Genomic DNA, 24,387 nt, shown 5'->3' with positions numbered 1-24,387 from the left:
GACCTTGGTTTAAAGTAGTTTCTATAGTTACATATTTAGAATGCTATGACAATACAGTCAAACATAGGAATCTGGCTATGTACAATATAACAGATTCTCAAGTGTTTCTGAAAAAAAAAAATAAAAAAATGAGAAAAAGTCAAGAATCTATTTTCTCTTATATGTACAATTTATAAAACTGTAATCAAAAGAACACTCCACTGTGTAGCAGATTACACATACTGTAAACAAGCAGCAAAAAGGACCGGGATAGGTATGTGGGCACACAAGTGTCAATGAACAAGCTTTTAATATAAAGCATTTTAGACAAGCTTACTTGCTCTTTAAAGTGGTCTTAATGTTGAGCTTTAAACTAGTACAATTTCAGAGCTACAAAATTTGCGGTAGTTTTGAAGTCTTTTCTATCTTAGCTACAGCTTTACTGAAGATATTCTTCAAAAGCTGCCATAATGTCACTCTGCTGATATATATCAATTGTCCAAGACATCTGCAAGAAAGCAAATTAATGTATTTTCAGAATAGCTGAACATTAATTATTAAATATTTGACCCTCACAGTAGTAAAGATTAAAGAAAAAGCTACAAAGCTTCTTCCTAAAAAGTGTGTTTCCTCCATTATTACAAGTTTGAGTGTGAATGTTGAAGTTCTCACTGAAAAAAGTTGAATAGGATGAAAGCCTCAGTAGCATGATCTCACACTGCAGTTCTTACATTCCTTTGTACAATATTATGATTCAAAAGGCTCAGTTTTCATGTTGCAGACCACAACAGTATGATTAGCACTTCATTGACATGGAATATACTAAAGAGGACAGATACCTTGCAAGACTCAAAGTTTGAGGTTATTCAAAAGGCAGGGACTCCCCTTTAAAATTTCATTTTACCGTGCAATTATTCTAAACTTATGGGAGCAATAGTATCAACAGACAGCTTTTAATATTCCACCACTTGAAGACCTACTTTGAATTTCCCATTTCATTTTCTGGACTAACTCTTCAGGATAGTTCTGCTGTTTTCAGTCAGGCCCTTTAAAGCAAGGACATGAGCTAACATTTTTATGCCCTACTCAAGTTGAAAAAAAAAACAAACAGCTGGCAAGAGTCAGCAACTTACTGCTTCTGTCCTCCTGCGTTCTTGTTCCATTTTTCTAGCCAAGTTATGGTCTTGAACAGGAGTAGGTTCTTGAGCTTCAGGCAGTTTGTTCTGCTCTTTCTGGGGCTCGCAGGCGGCTGCTGCCATGGCACCCAGACCTGTGCCTTCATGGCCACTTTAAAGAAAGCAGAAGAGATCAGTGTAGAAGTTTTTTCTTCTTTACAACAAGCCTTTGCACTTGAAGAGAATTTTGCAAAGAGCTTAAATTAGCACATAGCTCTCAAACTGTGGTTCTGATTTACCTGTTGGTTCATAGTAATCTCCCTTTGTAAGAGGTATGTGCACACAATTGTTGGGCTGTATTAGGATGTTTCCTGTGTTCCATTTTCAATCTATATGCACACAGAATTTACATATATTCTAGACAAAGCTTACATGCACCGTGATGGACATATACACACATTTATTTTATTTTTTTTACCCATGATGTTTTGCTTCTACCTATTTCCTCTTCAACTAGTTATTTGAGTTATATTTCCCTAACTTCAGGCAAACATCTGTAGTACCTTATTTGATAGAGCTACATGAGGTACATGTCCAGATTCTTCCATGTGGAAACCTGCAGCAGCTGAAACTGCCTGGGCTGTTCACTACACATTTTGAACAGGGAGTGTACTCATGAGTCTCACAAATGCTCTGTTTATTAAAATAATACACACTGAACAAGTGACCTATTCTCATACAGCCAGTGACATGGAGGAGCAGAAGAATTTAAGAACTAGCTCAGGCTAGTGTTTCACAGGGTCAAACAGATAAGGAAAAGTTAAGACTACTGAAGAGGGAAATATTACATAAGGTAGAATTTAAAAAAGATGGCAAACACCAATCTAAGATATTACTGCAATGCAGTAATTAGTAGGCAGTCACTTATCCCACTCAGCATAATAATAGACCTCAGACCGGGGTAGGTATGTGGGCACACACTAAAACAGTAGCTGCAGACAACTAGGGAAGATGCTACAGCAGTAGCTTTCTTGAGTATGTTTCCCTACAGAAATGCAGAGAATTCTGCTGCCTAAAGTGGTGCACACTGGGATTCCTTTAGCTATGTTAACACCAAATTCTTGAAGACTTGATTATCCTCTTAGGATAGCAGTAAGACTGGAATTGCCCTGGCTACTGCTCATTTACAAGAGAACAAGAAATCCAGTTTGTGATTTTGGAAGTGCAGTTGTGCTTACAGTTCCCACAATCACATGGAGGCAGCTGCAATCTCTCTCACATGGTAATCTCTCTCACTTACCTAATCCAAACCATTCATCCCTGGTTCCAGTACGGTACAATTTAAAAATAAACCAAAACAAAAACTAAAACAAACCATACATGGTTACAAACCTCTCTTTTCCTTCAGTAATTTTCTGCAGTTCTCTCTTGGCTTCCTCACTCCTTTTCTTTATTGCAGCTTCCCTGAACTCTTTGAAGCTCTCAGCAGATACTTTTATTGGAGCTGGACGTGTAATTGATTTACATAAACTCACCCAGGAATCTATATTCTTACATCTTGTGTCCTGAAGTTATAAGAAAAACATGGCAGAGGCAAAAATACAACTATTATCTGCTTAGTTCTTACATTAGCACAATTGTTTTGACTGTACCTGTTTGGGAAGATCTGCAACAAAATATCCTTACTTTTGGATAATATTAATACAAATACAGCAATCTAAGCAAACTTCAATATGCTTTCACATCAACTTTGACATTCTTTAGCAATGTGCTAAAATCATTAGCATTTGTAGCTATTCTTACTCAATCCTTTACATCCACATCTCCATTTTTTAATTCCAGAAAATGTGAATTCACAAGACTCAGCTTATACAAGGTCCATTGACAATATAGTAATATGGCAAACAACCATCTCATTTCTCTACGTAATCCTTTTGTAACAATAGTTTTCTATATGGCTTGTGGGTTTTGTTTGCTTTAAATACCCATGTTTTCTTCCTTCCAACCTCTAGTAGCCTTTCTTCACAGTGTAAAACACTATAAAATCTGTATGCTGAAGAAATACTGCTTCTAGTAGGTCACATATTATGAAACAAATACTTACTTTTGTAATTGAAACAATAATTTATTGTCTAGTTTTCAGTGCCTAAAGAAGAACTGTAGGAATATTTTAATGCAACAGGCTACATATAAACCTTTTAGGCCCAGAGGCTAACACAATTATTTAGACTAGTAATTTTAATTTCTTTCAAATAATTGATTACCATGGGAGATTTTAAATAACAAAGAAAATTCCTCTGTTCCTCCATTTAAGATAACTGATTATATGCTAGGAAATATTTTGCTTAGATTTCATGAAAACTTTCAGATTATCTTTCGATTGTATTAATGTCATTAGAAGTGTTTCATCCTGTTTCAGAAAAGCTTTTTCAACAGTACCCATAGCCATATTTCACACTACTGTTACTTATGTTACTGGACCAGCAAGGAAAAGCACATTAATAGCTTGAATATTAGAAATAGATCAAGGAACACTAATAGTTTAATATTTAAATCTAGATGAAATAAACTATAATTTTAATTACCATTTTGATATGTTATTTTTACCTTCTGAAATTATCAGAGCCTATAGATTTTGTTTGATTGGTTTTTTTTGTGCTAGAAATGAGACAAATCAATATAGTCTATAACAATACCAAAGACTTATGAGATGTAAGTTATTTGAATTATAAAATACTAGATCTCCAGAAAAGATCCCAGGACAAGGAATTATTGATCCTACTAATTATATTCAAGCTCTTCTCCTCAGATAGAACTTGAGTAGCACTTACATTTCTTTGTAGAATTTTGGATTTTGATTCCACTGTGTTTTTGCCATTAGGTTCGTCACTAGGTGTACAATGACCTGCTGGAAGAACAAAACATATTTTTCAGTCTTGTTCATTTTATAACCTATGTTTCCTCAAATTTAAGTGATAATAATCCAGTCATCCTAGGAATTCACTTAAGAATTTACACTAGAATTTTTTTTCTCATTATTATTTGGTTTAAAATGACAGAAATACTCCCAAACATTTCCCAGGCTTAACTGGAACACTTCCTCCAGTTTGGGACAGATAAAGGAATGGTTAAGCTCAAATACAGATGAGATTAATGTTTTGTTAATTCCAGGAGAGGTCCAAGCACGATGCCCAGAAATTTTGGTCAGAAGGTCTCAACACAGCACCTTGCTAGTTGCTCACCACCTGTCCTCTCCCCATCCAGCCCTCTTCCATTTTGATTCCAGCATTGTTTAGAAGTACCTCATTCATCATGTAAATTCATTTGGCTTAAAAGCTCTCCAGTCTGTTTACTTCGTAAAAAAAAAAAAAAAGGCAAATAGGTCAGCCAGGAAGGGCCAGACATCACATTTCCAGTAGCCTCTGGGATGTACAAATACTTCATGCTGTTAGCTCTTTGTTACTTGTGAGGGGAAAAATACCTCAACATTTTCACAGGCAAAGTAGAAGTGCTATTTTGACAATGCCAACTTCAGATTAGCAGTTTTTATATTCTGTGTTACTGTAGAAGATCCATATTATTTTGTGTGAAAAACACTTTCCCTGAATATTTTAAGACTTAAAAAAACTTAAGTTCAGGAACAGATGCAATTTCCTACAGTCCTTACAGTAAGCCTGAAAATAGACTTGTTTAATACTAGGAACAGTTAACAAAAGCCATTGTAAAGCAGGGTTTTAAAAAATCTGATGTATTACTTTGTTATATTCCCTTTCTAAAGAGCTTCTGGGATGAAAATCTGAGTGTACTCTAAAAAAACCCACGATTTTAGCAACAGATATAAACAACATAGGTATGTTAGGTCACTCAGCAATGATCCTCTGCTGCAGTTTGAGATGTTTCAGTATTTATTTGTAAGTAAACATTTAACAAGAAAGTTGTTGGTTTTTTTACACAAAGGATAGGAAAGTGTCTAACCCCATTGCTAAGATCAAATTGGTCCATCTGTTATACCAGAAGATACTAAGAAGATCTACCTGAAAGTGAATTAAAATTTATAGTTATATCTGTCTTAAAGCTCTAGATATAACATATGAATATTGGGCTGTGCCAAAAGTATTTCCAGCCATGTTCTTGAAAGCAGACATTTTAGAGCTACCAGCCTTCACAGAGTGCTGCTTCTTAATGTGGAGGGAAGCTTACAGGTTTGAATTTCATAAGCTAAACTTCTGATCAAGCCACCACTGAATTCAGTAGTACACTTAGCCTGCACCCATAGCAGCAGAGGTGTCACAAGGCTAAAATGACAAACTCTTGTTTCAGAGATACAGGTAACCTGACAGAAATGCCCGAGACAGAGGGATTCTCTACAGAATTCAACAAGTTGCTCTAAGCATCCAATTCTAAAATACATTTCCCTGGTTTGCTCTAAGTAGATGCATAAAGAGCACTCTGTGCTTCCCATCGATAGATCACATGTCCTGAAGCTGTTCCAGGTTAGCAAAGTTTTTGCGCTTTTTAAAAAAAAGTGAAAGCCAAAATCTTGTATTTTCCCCCGTACCCCTTCCAGTTTTCAACAGGAGTTAACAGTGGAAAGGCTAAGGCAGCACTGAGCGCAGCTGGGGCTCCTATCATTGCAGGAACAGTCAAACACCACCATATTATAGAAAGAGACAAAACTACAGATGCATAACAATGTAAAAAATTCTGCTATGCAGCATAATGCTGGAATTCAGGTCTACTCAAAGACAGATCTTATTACTGAATGGTTTCCAGATTAAATATGGGAGCTCCTCTACAACTGTCCCTTGGAAAAGGGAAGATAGAAACAATCCAAAATAAATTAACCTTAGCAATTAAAAGTAGCAAACTTTGGCTATGCTTTTTTCCTACAATTATAACAACAGTGAGCTTGATTTATTCCTGCTTGTTTTCCCATTCTTTAAACATATTAGGATAACACCAGAATCTTAATAGTTAGTCATGCAGTGTATAGGTCAGAAAATCAAGTTTCAGGCAGCCTCCAAAAATGTAAGTGAAGATCATAAGCTGAATCAATGAAACTGATGTACCAGCTCCAGCTGCTAGAAGTCTAAACACAGGGGGTCAAGTATGTGTATGGATAGGTGTATTAAGGCCATTAAAAAAAATACTGAATTTTTGGGAATTAATCTCTTTTAGAGTTGCTTTAATACAACTCACATATCCAACACTATTTTGTGGCAATGACAGAATAATTAATCATTGAGGAGGCTGCACCTTTTAATTTCAGTAAGTTTTGAGAAGCTTGTTCCCTGCCCTGTTCAAGCCTATACATGTAGTCTAGAGAGTAAAGAGTAAAGCAGGAACCTAAGTGATCATATCTGGTAACACCAGGCTGTCAGCAGGGATGTTCAGTCCAGCTTAGAATTCTTTAGTTTGAAATATGTAGCAGGTCTGATGCATTTTTATATGGATCACAGGTTCCAAGGAACCTGTGTTCCTGTAATAACTAATTGGTTCCATAGTAAAAGCCAGTCTGACGTTTTACTGTCAGATACTCATCATCAAGAGCTAGAGATGGTAACTCAAAATACACACAAAGTGGCCTGTGAAGATAACTCCATGAAGCTTCAGCAGAAGACATCTTAAGGGCCAGGAAAGTATATCAGATCAGAGCATCATTTCCCTCAGATTTGCTGGAAGGCTGAGTTACTTATGCCTTGTACTACAGTCAGAAAGCTAAGTTCTTAAACCGGAAAAGTAATTTGTTTTATAACAGAAAAAGAACCAAGCATCCATTTCACTTATTTTTTTTCTTTCAAAAAAACCTGTAAATCACAAAGAAAAAGAACAAAGGAAAACTGCACCTCCTCCATTATTCTGTGTACTGGTTCATGTACAAATACTCAGCATTTTATTTCTTTAAACCAGGTTCATGTACATTTTTAACTGTGCACTCATATCAGTAACAGTTTTTATTATGACAATACATACTTTGATCTTGACTTATGGATATTGACTCAGTTTTCTCACTGTCCTTGTTTGGAAGTATATTTGACTCATCTAGCTGTAGTGTTTGCTCATCTTGTTTACTGCAGTCAGCACTGTCAACCTGGGAAGTTGTGTTGGATACCTAGAAGAGAAGTTAAACTTCACAATATGTTCTGAATTTCTGAATGTGCAGATCCTTATTATACAGCAGCAGGATTAAACATTCTAGAAGCTTAGAGCAATAATTTTATGCAGCTCTCACTTCTTTAAACACCAGAGAAGAATTAGATCTCATTCATATTGTGGTAATCAAAGCAAGTTTTTACATTAACATTCTGGATTTAAAACAGTAACTGCTCAGATGTCTTGAGTGATGGAGCTGGTAAAATACGAGAACTTGTTACAAGCTCTGTAACCCTTAACACGATACAACAAAATAGAAGTTGCCTTTTACTGCTGTAAAGCCAGTTCCTCTGCTCTGGCTTATGGATCAGAGTGAAGGGCAGCTGTATTACTTCAGTGGTAGTTTTTCTCTTCATAAGATTGGGTGGTAATCCCCTTGGACTGGGGAAGGTGTTGCACAAACCCAAGACTCATAATACATACTACTTGCTGCCTTTGGCTAGTGGATGCAAATGGGAAAAGGCAAGTTGCTTTTCTTCCTTTCTTGCAGGACACATTCTTGTGCTAAAGCAGCTGTGTTTGAAACCATGTTGAGAAAGTTAAACGTCTTAAGATAGAAGAGATCATGCTGCTACTGTAACATCAATAACTTCGTTTGCAACACTGAGGCCCTTTTGACCAGGATACTCTCCAAGAAAATATTAAGACAGAAATCAACAGTGACTATACATGTTTCACAACCTTATCTATGTCCCTGAAAGCCCCAGTTTCCATGGCTCTAGAAACAGAAAGAAAAATCACACTTTTCCAGGAAAAGCTCGAGTCTTCAGAGTGTTACTGAATGGGTAACTATTGGTATTTCTAGAAAACAGGAACTTCACTTAAGCTACCCATCTCTTTTGTAAAACTGTAGGTTTACAGGGTGGGCTTTTAATCTGAATGTGTGCAAAGTTTACTTAACTTTAAGCTATAGCACTGAAATAAGCTTTGTAGTACATTATAAACTGGATATATTGTTTAGCCAAATTTTTCTTTTGTGTTCCAGTAAACAAGCAATGAATTAATGACCTATTAAAGGATACAAGTAACTTTAGTTAGTGGAGTTCTCAATAGCTTGTTGTTGTAAACCTCCAATGGCCTTCTTTGCATCAAATTGAAGCCTGGGATATGGTATTAGTACTTACTTAAAGGAATAAGAACATGCTTTAAATAAGTTATTTGAAAATAATGCATTGGAAAGAAGCATGTATTCACCTCTGGAAGGGCATTTGTGCACTGGGTGACAGAAGACCGATCTGTCCTTGGACTACCTGGAGGCATTTGTTGGTCTGGAGAATCATGCAGAGCAGACACAGCCGAGATCACACCTGAGAAAAAAGTAGTGTCACAGTTTCAAACTCTGGATTAACTGGATATGAGAAGATATGTATCCTAGCTGCAAGATTTGACAAAAGTATTTTAAATTAGTTTTTAATTGATTCCTCAGTTAATCAGCAGCTGGTTCAAGCTGTCTTTTACCAAAAACTCAGAAGCGTCTGAAGTGATTAGACCTTTTGAAGTTAAGGAAGGAAATGAGTACCACCTTGGATCAAGTTTCTAAACAACTTAATATATGATGTCTAGACAACAGCAATCAATTCAGAGGGCCTGCAGCACCAAGCCTTAAATCCAGCTAGTAGGTTTTTCAGACATATACTTGTGTAGTGGTGATAGGTTTAAGCATCAAATTCCTGTTCAGCACTTCCTGTAACCCTGGTTCATCAAGGTGTCATTTTCCATCTCAAAGGGACACCTCCTGTTTTAATACTATTCTGCCCCACCACAAGTGCCCCAGTAATCTGAAACCCTAGCCCATCCTCAGTGCTGCCACACTTGTATTTACATCATGCTCTTAATAATGTTTGTGGTTTTTTTTAAATATTTTTCTTTGACCCACTTGATAACCTCCAAAACCCCAATATAAGCTTATTGGGCAGAACAAACATTAGTTCAGCCATCCCTTCTTCCCTCAGCAAATACGGCCATGCTTCTTGCCATAAAGGTGTTACCTGAAGGAGACTGGGATTTTTGTTCTGATGGCTTAAGTGATCTATTCTGTACAGGCTGAAGTCTCTGCAGTACGTTGGGAGGTGGCTGATGCAGTTTAAACAATCCACAGTTCTGCAAGTTACTAGTTAGAGATGAGGGCTGTGCTTGCAGAACAGCATTGCAAGATGTCCTCTGTAAATGCAATGGTATTCTTTAAAAGAAATTGCAGTATAGCCAAATCTTAATTTTCATAGCTATTTGACCCCCTTTTCCTTACCACTTCCTCAGTTCCACTGTTTACAGGATTCAATAGTTCTTGTATTGTGATACTAATCTAGTATTTTCTAAGAGTTTAGATGACAAAAAACCCAGGTGGTGAACTGCACTGCCTTCATCTGACAGATACAGAAAACCCACAAGAACAAAACACAATGCAAGCATTTGAAGTGTCATGTTTGTTGTTACTCAAAAAGTCAGGTGCTGTTATACCTGACCAAGCTGAAGCTTAATTCCTGTATCCTGTTTTCATAGGTTTATTGCTGTCATTCTATCACTGCAGAGGCTGCACTTTTTAAACAAAAAAAAGAAGGCGTTGCATAATTCCTCCCCTTTGTCTTTCCTTATGAAGTTGCAGAAGGAGGAGCTGAATAATATTCAGCCTAGTTTCCTGTATCCAACTAAGCACTTTAAGAGAAAGCAAGTCTATTGTAAGAAGAATTAAGGCTTTGATGTGATCTTGCTTTGAAATCCAAGGGCTGTATCTCTGGTAACTTCAGGGTAAACTGTGAAAGGCAGCTAAACATTGAGAAGAATCAACACCCACTGTATATACTGGAGTAGAGCAATTCAATCAGAGGTATTAAACATTATGTATAGATAAAAACTGTTGTTCCTTATAATACCACTATAGTAATAACTAATATAAAGTATCCTGAAAATTACTAGTAACTTGTACAATTTATTTGTTTTCCAGAGTAGAAGTGAGGTTATTGAGATAAAGAAAAATATTGAAGCAGAGTTTGCACTGTTCATTAGGTCAATCCTATACTCAAAGATCAACATAGAGAAGATTTTCCTTTTTGTGGGGCAGGTGGGATAGAAGGGTAGGGTATGGAGTGTTCTTCCCCTCTCTTCCCTTCTTCACCCAGCACAGAAACACCACAATTCTTGTAAGAGGTAAAAGCATCAAGACTTCTCCTAGTGCATCAGTTTCTATACAGATACATAAGCTACTTTTAACAAACATAAGATTTTGTCTCCATGTAAACTAGTCCTACAGAACAAGTAGCATTCAAGCCATATTCGTTGTTCCCTGAGAAAGTGACATCATTGTCAGTACCATTGAACACAACATAACTTTAGAGAAAAAGTGTTATATCCATTCAAGACAGTTTACCTTAGGCTTTTCCATAGAAGTTGGACAGTTCTGCCTTTTTCCAGTCTGTTTTGAACAGGTTTCTGTCACTGTAAATACAACAAGGTGGGTAGAAAGAAGGGGGTGGAAAAAACCCTGAGATCAGTCATTCCCATGTTTCATTACTCACACATGAGATGTGAGTTGCTGTTGCACCTAGAGAGCTAAACCTCACTGCAAAAGGAACACTCCTATCCTAAATACTTTGACTTCAGCTTTGTATTTAGAAAATTTCTCCTAAATACAAAATAAGCCACCAAGATGCCTGCAGGGCCTAGGTCTTTGCCGCCATCAATTACTTCATGTTTGTATCCTCACACTGCAGAGTTGAGCATTCATCTCTCATCTTACACTGTTACCTCATACAGATATCTACATTGCAAACCTCCAATTTGGCAGATCTGTTCTGTCCTAAAAAATTAAAGAGAGTTCTGTGTACAGAGAAACAATGTCAGTATCCTGGTACTGCAGCACTGTAATGTCCCCGGAACAAGCTTGAGACTACTTAGGCACCAGGATAGACTTGGGCTCTACAGTCAATCCTGTTAACACTTCCGTCCCTCAGCTTAGGGGCTAAGCCATACCCTGCAAGGTAAGGTGCCTTCCATGCTGCAGACTAGAAGATAAAAGTAGCCTAAATCAGACTTACAAAAAAGGAATCAAAAATCACAAAAGTGAGCTATAGCCTAATAGTCTCCAGGTTAGATACACAGACCTCTTGCTAGCAGATTTTGGTCTCTGTAGTTTTTAACTCACAAGGTAAGGGGATGTTGTAAATTAAAAAAAAAATTCTTAATGTTTATAAAGCCTCAATATTAAGACACTTATTTAGTAACACTCTAATTGAGCTTTCAACATGGAGCAAGTCTACAAGGGTAACTGAATTCTTTGTAAGCATATGGAACAGTAGATGCTGAGAAACCAAATATTTTGCCTACAGAAATACAAAAGGAAGCTTTCCAACCTGATTCAGAGTCACTGCTATCTGAGGAGCTAGAACCACTGCTAGAACTGCTGCTAGAGTTGGAGGAGCTGCTGCTGCTGTCACTCAGTCTGCTTGGTCTAGTAGTGGACTTCACACTGTTTTCAACTGCAAGAAAAAAAGAAATAATTTAGACCAACTTGCAGTGCAGACTAAATCAACCTTGTTAGGTCTATTCTTCCATATAACAATGCATGTTTTGTTATTTCCTCATCCACTGTCCACTTAGCAGTGGATTTGAGATCATTCTAGAGGAAGATTTACCAGCAGCAAGTTAGTTGAATGAATGAAATAGCTAAGGAGAAGCTGTAATCATACATTAAAAATGTGCTATCTTAAGACACAATTTAAGTAGTTTTCCTCAAGTTTTTCTGCTGTTAAGAGCCTGTTTCTATGCTTGTTGCTGAGGTCTTTATCTATAGCCAACTCTTTTCTAAGCCACATGGACTGCAAATTGTCATCTTTTGCCATCTCCCTACCATCTGACTACTTTGCATCTGTAGGGTTCATTTAACTCAAAGTATAGAGATTTTGCAGTCAAAAAGCTTTTTCAAATTGTGTTGCTCTAGTGGAAGCTTTGCAAATGGAAGCTACATGAATACATGTTTTCCTGATTACAACTCTGTTAAGTGCCAACTTAGCTCTTGTAAACAAACCAGGTGCCAGTTGTAAAGGTTCCCTGGCCTGCCTCCTTACTCTCCCTGCAACACATTCTTCATAATTTATTTCAGCTGCTTCTCCAAGCTTTTCTTTCTATGATGTTTTCAGGCTATCATGTTTACCAGAGAGGAAAACTGTTGCCTGAGCTGGTGCTGGATGCAAGCTTGTCTCTTGCAGGGCTGCTTCTGTCATTTCAGCTGTCTGGTTTCACACAGCAGCTTAATAGATATCCAATAGAGGGCAATAGTAGCACTCACTAGTTTAAAGAGGAACAATTTGACCTATGATAGTTACATCAGCTGCATTGATCCATTTTCAGTACCTGACAAGAACAGCCAGCAGGTGTAGATATGCTCAAGTACATACTGAATTTCTGGCTTTGATAATCAAATGTATGACTGCCTGAAAAACTGAATTGATTCTCCTCAGGCACTTCCTTAGGACTAAGGTAACACAGCACACCTGCTACTGATGCAGAAGTTTTGCTAGCATGACAACATTAATGAGGCTGCAATTTAAGAAGTATGACTAGAGTGTGTCTTGAATGTCTATGTCACAGAAAGTGATTTGCAAACAAATACACAGACTGTGGGACACTCCTTCCCCCACCTTGTTTTCATCTGTCAGCATAAGGGAGCATAAGGAGCATAAGGTGTCCCTTAAGCTCTCAGGCTGTCATAATCTTTATCGGTAATAAAGGATTACTTGCAAGAATAAGGAAGATGTTTTAGAGAGGACAAATAGCTGACCATATTTGCTGCTGTGACCCAGTTCATTCACTGTAGAAAGAATTCTAAGGCTAGTAGTGGGAAGCCTAAGACCTCAACTATTCTGAGGAGGAAGTCTGCAGCCACACAACAGTACAAAAACCCAAAGGGATAATCTCATTTTAAACTATTCCTGTTGCAAATGAATAAAAGAGTCACATTACACTTGAGATTCTTCTTAGGGTTCTGTTGACCATTGACATCCAGTAGTCTCTTCTGGAGCTCTTGTTTCCTCTCAGAAATAACTTCTTCTTTTGACTTTGTTGGTGTTTTATCTGCATGTGAATCAGAAGTTAACATTGCCACAAAACCAAATCCAAATCTAGGGATGTTTTGTTTGTTTTTTTAAAGCATCATTTATGTTACATACCCTGCTGCTTGCTTGGTCTCTTCCTCAAACAGATTGCCACATATTTCTGTAGTTGTCTGAGTGTTGAAGCCTTTAAAGTTTCAAAATCTATTTCTATCTCATTAGGGTTAGAGTTCCTCAGTGAAGGTTCTCTTGACTGTATTATATGGACAACTTTCTGAAGCTTATCTCCAGGGAGTTTATTTATGTCCAAACTCAGCTGTCTTTTTTCATCATAATTCATAGACTTGGCACCATCTTCATCTTCTGACTTACATGCCAACAAGACCTGCTGCATGGTTTTCTTTGATTGACTGCAAGGGAAAAAGTGTATCTCAGTACTAGCAGTTTAAAGTAATTTGACACCCACACTAGTTTCCCACACTTACATGTTTAAAGACAGCTTTTTCTTAGACTTCCTCTGGTGTTTTAGGTTTTTCTTCTTTTGAATCAGGCTTTTTATTTTGGATTTTTCCTTGTTCTTACTTTTCTCCCTTTTAGTCTTCTCTTTTTTCTTTTTCAGTCTAGGTAAGCATCCTCTGGTTAAAGCCTGCAAGTGCTGGTGAATAGCTTTAAGCTATCAAAAAGAAAAAAAAATCCCACAATAGTCATAGGCAGTGTAGGATGAACAATAAACTGATCTAAGTCATGTACACACATGACATCTGTACACACAGAGTACTAATGCTTACATGCTCCTGAAGCTTGACAATGTGCATTGCTCTCTCCTGTTCAGTGTCTTCAGATGATCTTTCTTCAGAGGAGTCATCAGTACTGCTCTCACTGGAATAAGATTCTGTAACTTCTTTTGTTGGCTGTTGCAGAGGAACACTTGCAACAGGTTTATCAGGAATTTTTGCAAATTGCATCTCAAAAACATCCTAAAGATTTAAGTTTGGAAACATCAGAGAGGTCAACATGTTTTTCAGATTTCTAAAAGCATTATGAAGTTACTGCTTGTTTTCTAGAACTACACAGCAACATAGTAATTGTAGATGCTGCATCAGGGTGTGAGATGACCACAAAGAAGTCTTAGTTCTCCTCTTTTTCAAGTCTGACTTAAGTGATAACTCACCTGAAATTTTCTTGCCATAGCAACCATTTCATGGTCTGGAGGATAATGTTTGTAGCATCTCATGAACATTAATCTAACATCCATAGCAAATTCTTGTGTATCTCTATATTCAAAATTATCCATTTTTTTCTAGAGGAAAAGAAAATTAGTACACATTTAGATCGTAAAGGAGGAAATCAACAGTATGAACTGTCAGAAAAAGAGCGACAATAATTTTGACATCCAGTGTCAGGTTAATCTATCAAGACACTAAATACTGTAAGAACTCTTATGGCAAGACCTGTTTCTCTTTTCTACATTGTTCCTTTAACCAAGGAAGACAATTTCCTCATTTAAATGGATTTGCTAACTATAAATGATGTAAGGACTTCATAAAACTAGTTTCAGCACTAGGTCAAGGCAACAGTGTTCAGGTGATTTTATATGGTTATATACTCAGTAATTGTTTTTAATTCTAAGCATAGTATCTATACAAAGCCTATTTCATAATTGATTGAGTCAAAATAATGGGCTAGAAATTGGGAAATAACTTTCACATTGCAGAAGCCAGTTTTCAAGGTAGTTCAGTAGACTGCTGAAATTCAACCCTCTCCACAAAGGTGGATCTTAGCTTGGCTAAACACTTCAATCTCAGACATGCATGCAGTCTTCACAAAGCACTGACCACATACCTCCATCTAAAAGAGTTCCTTTTTACAGAAAATGTGATAGGTGTCACATAAATAAATACCCAATGCTAAGGTTCCAGGACACTTGATCAAGGAGATTCAGAGAGAAGCAGAAGTTAACATTACAGACTTGCATTTTGTTTTAGTGAATTAGTGACAGCACTGCATATAAAGACTAAAAGATATTTAACATGCAGCCTGCTTGGAAGTGCTTCATGGAGATGGTAATTCCCTCACTACTTATATTAGCTGTTTCAACAAATAGGTAAATAAGCCACTATGCTCACAGTCACAATGAGATTTAGAAGATTTTCTTCAGTGACCTCTGGCATAGTTTGTTGCAAGAGAAGTGGATGTGGTTTCTATGCCCATTATTTCTTTCAAAGGAGAAGTAGCTTTCATGACACCTTGTCAGCTAACTCTGTTAAAATCCAGTCATTATACAAGTTATTCAGGCAACAACACAAGTAGCCCAGTTCATTCTTAAACATACTTACTTTAATGGTTCCCAGGTCTGTAGGATGTTTGGTGATCCCTTGGTTCTCATGAAGTGAGAAAGATGCAACAGGTTTTAAGAAAGGCCATGCATATGCTGCATGTTTCTTTGAAAACATTTCTTTAAGTATTTCCTTACAATGTTTTAGTTGTTTTGACAACTGAGTCTTTTTAAGAATTTGAGGTGACTGCTGAGAATCTGTTGGAAGATTATTTGGTATCATACATTCATTTTCACCTCTGCATGCATTACAGTTTTTCTTTCATTAAATGTTACAGAAAATTTACCCTTGGCTGTGAATATTGAAGTAGCAGGAGTGGTAGTGTCAGCCTTCCTTTTCACACCTTTTTTTGCCTAGAAAAATAAAATTTTACAGTATAAAATACAGATGTCTAGAACAGTGAATGTCCAGCTTTCAGACTACATAAAAAAACCCTAAATAACTATAGCAATTGGAGTTAGAATAGAATGTGGTACTTGCACAAGTTCAGGCTGAAAACCTACAAGGCACTGCCAAATCAGCACACCAAGCTCAATCTTAGATGTAAAGGAAAGAACTGCAGGAAAGTGCTGCAGGTCAGGTTGTGGTCAGTTTTTAGCCATTCAAGAAGATTCTAAGAAACTGGTACTTTGTGAAGTTACCACAAGACGACTGCCATGGAAAGGGCAAAATTTACTAAGATTATTCTTTAAGCCTGATTGAGGGCTTTGTGGACAAGGTTTACCTCTCTCTTCAACCTGGGTGATACTTGGTTTGGAATTGATACAATGTCTTCAGTAAAGTGTACTGTGTCTTCTACACAGTAGAAGAGCCTAGCACACGAGCCTGTTCCTCATTGGAAGAGAAAAACCAAATCCAACTCAATACAGGAGTGTTTATCTGATGAAAACTTCAGACATTCACATACAATTCAGATTGTAGTTAACAAGAATTTGCTTTTGCAAGCTATAAACTCCTTCCAATCTAGTTACACAGTGTTTAAGCAAACATGCTATTTTTGGGGAATCAAGCATCTGATTTACATTGAAAACATGCAGAATCATTAACTAGAAGTTAGAAATAGCTTTATTTTAATACTAAACCAGTTACCTACACCTCAAGGAGAGAATAGTTTCTATTTCAAAGTGAAGCACAGAAGTATAGTAGCACACTTCAAAAGTGAACATCTTAAAGGTCACTTTGTTTCTTTGAGAAAAACTTTTTAAAACCACACAAATAAGAAAAGATGCACCAAGCAGCCATCCCAGTTTCTGCTTAGTTTCTAGAATGCATATTGACCCAGTTATTCAGCAGAGACCTAGAAGGTTTAATAGAGAGCTCTTATCTTCCATCATAAAAGATGTTTTGAAACTATGTTGTTACGAAATACTAGGCATTTAGCTTAAATTAATAAGTTTTAAATGGAATTCTTCACTCCAAGTCATTCAGCATTAGGAGGCAGGGCTCACAGCATAATGTTGTGCTGTTAGGGATACTGTTTGTTAGCATCAGTAGCTAGATTTGCTGAAACCTGTAAACTTTCACTGAGGTATACTTTTGGCTGCAAGAGAGTTTATTTTCTTCCTAGTAGCTGGTACAGTGCTGTGTTTTGAATTTAGTATGAGAGTAAGGCTGATACTCACTGATGTTTTAGTTGTTGCTAAGTAGTGCTTATCCTAAATCCATGCTCTGCCAGCAAGCATATGCACAAGAATTGCAAACCAGAAGAGGCTATAACTGCCAACAGAAGCTGCAACTTGGCAAGATAAAGACAGTTAATGGCCTGTCTTGAGACAGAGAAATAATCCAATAAGGTATTAAAAGATCCCAGCCCAGAAACTGGATCAAGAGGCATGTGAAGAACACATGAGGGGCAAGTGCATAGATTGAAAGGATGATTGCCCTGGGATTTCTTCATTCAAGGTCCCTCCCTGGGGGCACCCAGCTCTAGCTGTACTTTTCTGCTGTACTGTCTGAAGAATTATTTTTTTTATGTAAGAGTTGATATCAGAGTCCTCTATGGGAAACCTAAGGCCAAACCTAAGGAAAAGGAAATCACTTGAGAGTGAGACAGCGTGTATGAAAAGAGCACTCATCAACTCACCCACTGCAAGGAGACTTTGATCCTAGCAGTAAAGGTTTGGTGGTGTCTGGGACTCCTAGGACAGTGTGTGCCTACTGGAGTGGCTTCTCCCTTAACAGGTATTGCAGTAAGTGTGGCTCCTGTGTTTTTACTGTTAGTGCCTGAAGCAGCAATTTCAATAACTTTCTTTCTGAAAGTGGTTTGAGGAAACTTACTTCTGTTTTAGGGACTGCAGTTGGCATTAAAGTAGTCAGCTGAGCAGCAGCCAAAGGAGGTAGTTTAACATGATGTCGCTCTTGAGTCATCACTGAAGGCTGCTCACTGCTTTCAGCTTGTTTCTGAGTTGTGGTTTGTTCATTTGAAGTCCCAGAATTTGGCTGCTGTGTTTCTGGTTAGTTTAAAACAGGAAATCTTAAAAGTTAGGTCTTAAATATTCCAATTAATTTATTTCATGTTCAAATGGAACAGTTGTTAATGGAACCACTCTTCCACACTCAAGCTATACAAATAAATACAAATTGTTACATATAGCAATGTTGGTATCCTCCTCTACTCATGACCATTACTACCTCAGCTAGAACATAGTACTAAGTTATGCACATTTGGCTTCAAGCAAGCTGTGGATTAACCTCAGAGGGAAATCTTTTACTACAGTCACTTCTACTAGTTCAACCAATATTCTGCCAAGGCAATGAATTGCTTGAGATTTTACTCAAATTAGCTAGTAAGAGCAGGAAGTCAGGAGTTCTCTTTTTCCCCCTAGACTCTCAATATTCTCATGAAACAACCAAAAAAATCCACTGCTTTTGCATATCCATCTATCAGACCACGGTAAGAGAGTTTGGCTCCTCAAATATAACTTGAAGAGGAAAGTACAGAGATCTAGCAAAATGTAATACTATTTTGCAGAAACATTTGAAGTCATCAGGAGACCCTGAAGAGCTGTGTAGTTGGTTAGCCAATTAATAAAAGCATCTGTTAAGTGACACAGTAAGAACTGAGCTAGTTAAGATCACTGCTCCATGGCTGTGAGAAGGCAAGGGTGAAGAAGCTTTACAGCTCTTTCAAGACATAGCTAGTATTTCCCCAACATCTGACAGCAGTACCTCAAAGCCAATTTGGGAGACTACTTTGGAGACCTCCAAATGAATCTGTTGAGATGCACATGTGATTCCAGGCACTGCATAGTCTTACTTCTATCAAGATAAATATTTATTCTTTGGCAATGTCAAGAGCTTAGATGTAGAAATGAGCCCTTTGCACAAGAGAAACAGGCTCTGAGATCAAATAAAAGCCATAAGAAGTCAGTTATGAATAATAAATTGCATCCAATCACCTGACCCCTTGCAATTAGGCTCCCCAATGTCACTTCAAGCACTTACTATGTGATTTCCTCAAAAGTTTGGGAAATCTTGACTACATAATCCTTTTTGTGGGCAAGACCACTGCATTTCGCCAGAAGTTTTCCTGTGGAGCTATGCTGTTACACTACTGATGGAATTATTAATTCTGATGTTTATCCCATCTTAACAACACTTCATTAATAGAAAATAAAAAATTAATGTATAAAAAATATGGCTGCACTGCATCTGCTAAAGCCTTATAGCAGTGTTGTTACTTGTCCAATATGTTCTGAAGAGAGTGGAGAGCACCTCAACTGCTCCAGGGTTGCATTGTGACATGCTACAGAACACTCTCTGTTTCCAGGTTTTGCTTATTTAATATGTTAACGAATCAATATAGAATACAGGTCTTACCTTCTAGCTTATTTCGCTTTCTCTTTCCTTTGTTGGGAATCAGTATTTTTTCTTCTGGTGGCATTTGGGCTATTTTCTGCATAAACACTTTTTCTAGTTCTTGGGCCATAAATACAATGTCATCACCAGGCTGCAAAATATAGTAACATTCAGAGTAAAGGAGAGGCTGTGGGAATGGAGGGCTGCCTTGTGAAATAAACAGTCTATAGAATCCTTCTCAAACAGATCAACACATACCACCAATTCCAGAGTAGTCTACTAGTCCTTGCTATCTTTGTGTGTCCCCCCAACTCACTGCAATACATTTGGCTTTTATTATTGAAAGAATACTCCTCCCACTGTTCTGTTGCACAGCCCTATTTGCTTTATATCCAAATACTTCCCACAGCAAAGGCAAAAGGGGGCAGATCCCCAACTCCCTTGTTCATTACTATGTTCTGAAGAAAGGTGTTGTAGCTTAAAGATGTCCAAGTGCAGGGAGATGCTCACACTTCAGTTATGCTAAACTTGTTGGAGGAGTGTAGCATGGCTCAGAGTTGCTAGCCTTAAACTTGCATAGTAGTTACACAGTGCTCATTGTTCATAAGCTCTGCATCTGAACCCCAGAGATTTTGCAGGTGGAATTCCTGTGCAGAAAGGACTGTGCACTCTGCTGTAACAGCAGCCTAGACTTGACTTACAAGCCCTGAGTCAACCCTAGCAACAAAGCCCCAGCCCCCATTCAGAGAAAATAGTTTCAAGAAGTCATCAAGAACTTGCCTGATTTTGTGCATGCTTTAATAACCATTTGCTTGTTTTAGACTCGTTTTTATTGTTTGATAGAATCAGTTAATGGTGAGAGGTTTTATTTTGCATACCTTGTTATATATGTAGCAGTTAAAGAACATAGTTTTAAAGTCTTCAGTACATTCTGCAGCTTTTGTGTAATAATTGTGTTCCAGACGCTTTTTAATGGTGCTCAAGTCCATAGGTTTCTTTATAATACTGTAGTAATCCTGTGGTTTTGAAAGAGTCACACAACAGATCATTAATATTAGGACATGAATATTCTTACACATTTAATGATAAAAGTTAAATTGCAAAGGGAAGAACTGCATTATGTTGGATGGAATATTTTATTTAAAGATTTTCTCCTATGGTCATAGGCACCCCAGAAATAAGTGTTCAGGAACTCTCTTCACCTCATATTTTCTCTTTGCTCTTTTATGTAACATACACCATTCAAAGCCCCAAAGAAATTTTTTTTTTAACTGGATCCAGAGCAAGACTGGTAGCAGTCCTTATGAAAAGTATACATACCTCTCATTTGTTATCTCAAAGCCATTAGCTGAAGTAGCACTCCCGTTTACAGAGCAGGGGGAAATGCAGCCAAAGACTGACTTTGCCAAAGACTGACTTTGCCAAAGACTCAGTCACTGATAAAAAGGAGCTGCCAAGTTTTCACAGTTGCTGATCAAACACTTCATCCTTTGGGTTTTATTGGCTCTCTCTTCAGGGTTAGTCTAGTGAAGGTGTGGTAATATGACTGAAAGGCAGCTGGAATGTGAACTACTGTGATTATTTTGGTAGTGTGGCTAAAAGCTTGTGTTGATGAGTGTGAGGTTGCTGGTGCATTTAAGAAATCACAGCAAGAATATCCCACTAAATTAACATATACATTGTAATGGTGTGACATTACAACTTCTTCTAAAGCTGTCCTAAATATCAGTTTTAGTGAAATAAAAACAGCTAAATACATCGTAATGCAGACCATTGAATTTAAGAAAACAAACCCAAGAGAATTTTTAAATAACACAGCTAATAATTAAATATTGTCCATTCTGCATCTTCTGACACCTGGAGGAGAGAGGCAAAGGAGGAAAATACCTTCATTGTCCTTGCAAGGGAGCCAGACATTTGCTTGTTATTGTGCAGTGGTTGAGATAACATATACTTTTGGAAGTCAAGTGGCTGCCTTCGAAATCCAGAGAAGCAAAACTGGCCTGAGGCCAGCTGCAAATGTTGCTGTAGCTTTGATTGACCCTTAATATTAACCTTAAGTGACAGTTCCTTCCAAGAAGGTGAAAGATGAGACACAGAAAGACAGTAACTTTGATTTTTGTTGCTTTTCAACAAACTGACCAAATAAGTTCATCAAAAGAAAAAGCTGCAGATAAAGGTTTTTGTCTGTTCTAAGCAGAACCAATGATTTTGCAAAATTAGTCTTGGAAATTTGAGACAGCTTAATACAGCTAAAGCTGGGGGTAGGCCAGGGTGGGGATAGAAGGAATCACAGGAAATGTACCTTGTTTTTAGTTAATACCTTTCTACTTATCTACCAAGAGCATTATCTTCCAGATAATTTGAAATATCACTGTGTGAATAAATTATGTTTTCATTTGACTGAAAAAGCTGAAGTGATGCAAAACTGGAGTTTAAAGATACCTGAATTAAGACAATTTGTTACAAGACATTATATTCATTCACTTTGTTGCAATTAAATTATAAATAAACCCGTAAGACAATACAGAACAACAAAGCAAGCATCACATTTTTTGTTTCCTAGAGGATTGTTCTACCCATGTGGTGCGATGAGAACACCATACCTCTTTTGTTCTTCCCTGTTTTTGCAGGGATATTTTATTCTTGAAACTTCAGAGCAAGATGCCAAAGTTGATTTGAAATTAAGATGTACTACAAACGTAATTACTTCTATGCATCAAACTGGATCCAGATTTGTCTATTTACTTTAAGGTCAATCAGATCCTCTTTTCTGTCATGAAGTATCTGACATTTAGAGATACTGACTGCCTCCTATTACAAATAAGAAACCTCAATGGCAAAAGAAAATACTCATCATATGCATTGTTAAGAAATATGGCTAAACCAACAGGGAGGTGGAAAGAAGATAGAACATTAACATGCAGAAACTCCAAGAGGCCTGTCTAAGCTTTCTTATTATCCTTTAGAAATATTGATTTACTATAGTATCAGGTCAGAAAGTAGATGAACAAAAATGCTGTATTCAGTATGAACCAGAAAACAGTTTTCTTGCAGACTTGAATTAATTAAAGGAGTTTATATGCAGAATTAGTCTTCAATGTTCTGTTCCATAAGGAAAAATTCTTTTAAACTACCATTAATTCCCAAGTCCTGCAATACTTTACATATTACTACTCCAATTCCAAAATGGTTCTTACAGGAAGATTCAGTGCTGCTGCATCTACAGGCTGAAGAAACGGCCACGAAAAGTTGTGTCTCCACAGGGCTTTCAAGACCACCCTCTCTAAGTACTGAAGTTGGTTTGTTTGACAACCACCATTTCTGTGATTTATGTATTCTGGTGGAGGAGGGTTAATAATAATAGAACGTCGTTGGTTTGGAACAGACATCTCTAGCAAGTTTGTGCATCCACTTGGTCAAAGATCTTCATTATACATCTAACCTGAGGGGGGGAAAAGAAGAAGTATTCAGTAAAGCTATCTAGATTTAATGCTGTTTACATGTACACTTCTGTTTGTGCAGTGTCAATACTGTAGTCACAGGCTACCTTCATGAATCAACTGAGACATATTTGTTTTACAGTGCATAACTGGATATGCTGGACCACTAGAGGCCAGTGCTTTGGGTTCTAAAGAGCTATATTGGTAAAGGCTTAAAGAAGAGGCACATTAAGTTCAGTAATTTTTCCCTAGAAGTAAGCTTCCTCGCAAAGATTAATCTGTCAAAGTCTAGGAATACATTCTCCCTCCTCCCCTGTACAGATTGGAGTCCTGTAGAAGAAGTTTAAGCTAAAAAGCAGTAATAGGCAGGTATCACCTTCCTCATGCATCTTAGTCAAGTCACCACGCTGCATTCCTACAGCAGCAAAAAAACATTTTAGCAACTGTGCATCAGCTTTGTTATGTTCCAGAGAACTAGAAAAGGTTCATTCCCTTCACCAAACAGATTTGGATTACTTAAAGAATACTGCAAGGAGAAACCATGGTAATTTGTCTTTAGCCAGCACAATGTTGCTTTCCCTGATTAGAACAGGCAGGTACTTAGGAACAGCAGAGGCTGTTTCGGGGTGCATAACATCAGCATTAAGCTAGGCAAGACCTTCACCAAGCATGATTACAGAAGTTCCAGTCCTTGCCCACCTTCATAGGTCACAGAGTTACAAACACTTGGTCAAGAGTCTCACTTCTCATTAACACATTATTAGTTCCTTGCTTTACCAGGGTAAGAGTGCTCTTTTTTGTGCACTCATTTGATCAAGCATTATTTATTCCATTCTCAATTTGTCCTCCTTTCTGCTAAAAAAAATAAAAAAATAATCTGATTGCCTGCTTTTCATCATGCTATGAAGTATTCTGTGAATTTTAGAAAAGGTCAAAGCTACTGTTACCAGCACACTGCTAGAGATGTATCTATGCCCCAACTGTAAAGTCCCATCAGACATTACATATCACATCTAACATTTTTATCTTTGTTCTTTATTTCAGCATTCAAAAGCAAACCTCTTCTCAAACAGCCCTGGAAGCTCAAGAACTGTTCTGCTTTCTCCCCCATGTGTTCAGTCTGATAATTTACAAAATGCAGGTCAGTTAACAGCACTACCATCAGTGGCAACAATTTTCTTTTTTCTTAAATGTGGAAAACTTCTCAAATCTGAGTTGCTAATACCAGGAACGGTTGTGAGCTATGAGCCAGCATGCATACGTAGACACTACATCAACAATAATTTTAGTATCAGATCAGATTGTTTTGAGATCCACAGTAAAGCAGGTATCAAAACTATTTTTCATAATGCTGATTTCACTTGAGATGACAAATTTAATAGTTTAGTCATTAAGATTTAGTTTTAAGTCATATAGGTAACAATCTATGTTAATTTGAAATTGGAGAATAATCATCCTCTGTCACTTGTGTCTTCTGATGAGATAACATGTAGGACTTACTAAAGCTAATTTGAAAAAA

At 37.3% G+C, this 24,387-nt stretch overlaps 1 protein-coding gene across 1 annotated transcript; it reads right to left on the bottom strand.

Annotated features, from left to right (window-relative positions):
• Positions 1-418: 418 nt before the first annotated feature.
• Positions 419-22,817, bottom strand: BRDT (bromodomain, testis-specific). The gene is given in 18 exon segments (XM_010006750.1): positions 419-487; positions 1,113-1,266; positions 2,487-2,659; positions 3,926-3,999; positions 7,068-7,206; positions 8,442-8,554; positions 11,594-11,719; positions 13,203-13,313; positions 13,409-13,701; positions 13,777-13,964; positions 14,080-14,268; positions 14,463-14,591; positions 15,628-15,875; positions 15,878-15,980; positions 17,905-18,077; positions 19,447-19,576; positions 20,304-20,441; positions 22,626-22,817. Coding segments are annotated over 18 exon segments (2,742 nt in total).
• Positions 22,818-24,387: the final 1,570 nt, after the last annotated feature.

The sequence above is a fragment of the Chaetura pelagica genome, unplaced genomic scaffold (assembly GCF_000747805.2).
Source record: "Chaetura pelagica isolate M959 unplaced genomic scaffold, ChaPel_1.0 scaffold69, whole genome shotgun sequence".
Taxonomy (NCBI): Eukaryota; Metazoa; Chordata; class Aves; order Apodiformes; family Apodidae; genus Chaetura; species Chaetura pelagica.
This window is presented reverse-complemented; position numbering and strand designations above follow the sequence as displayed.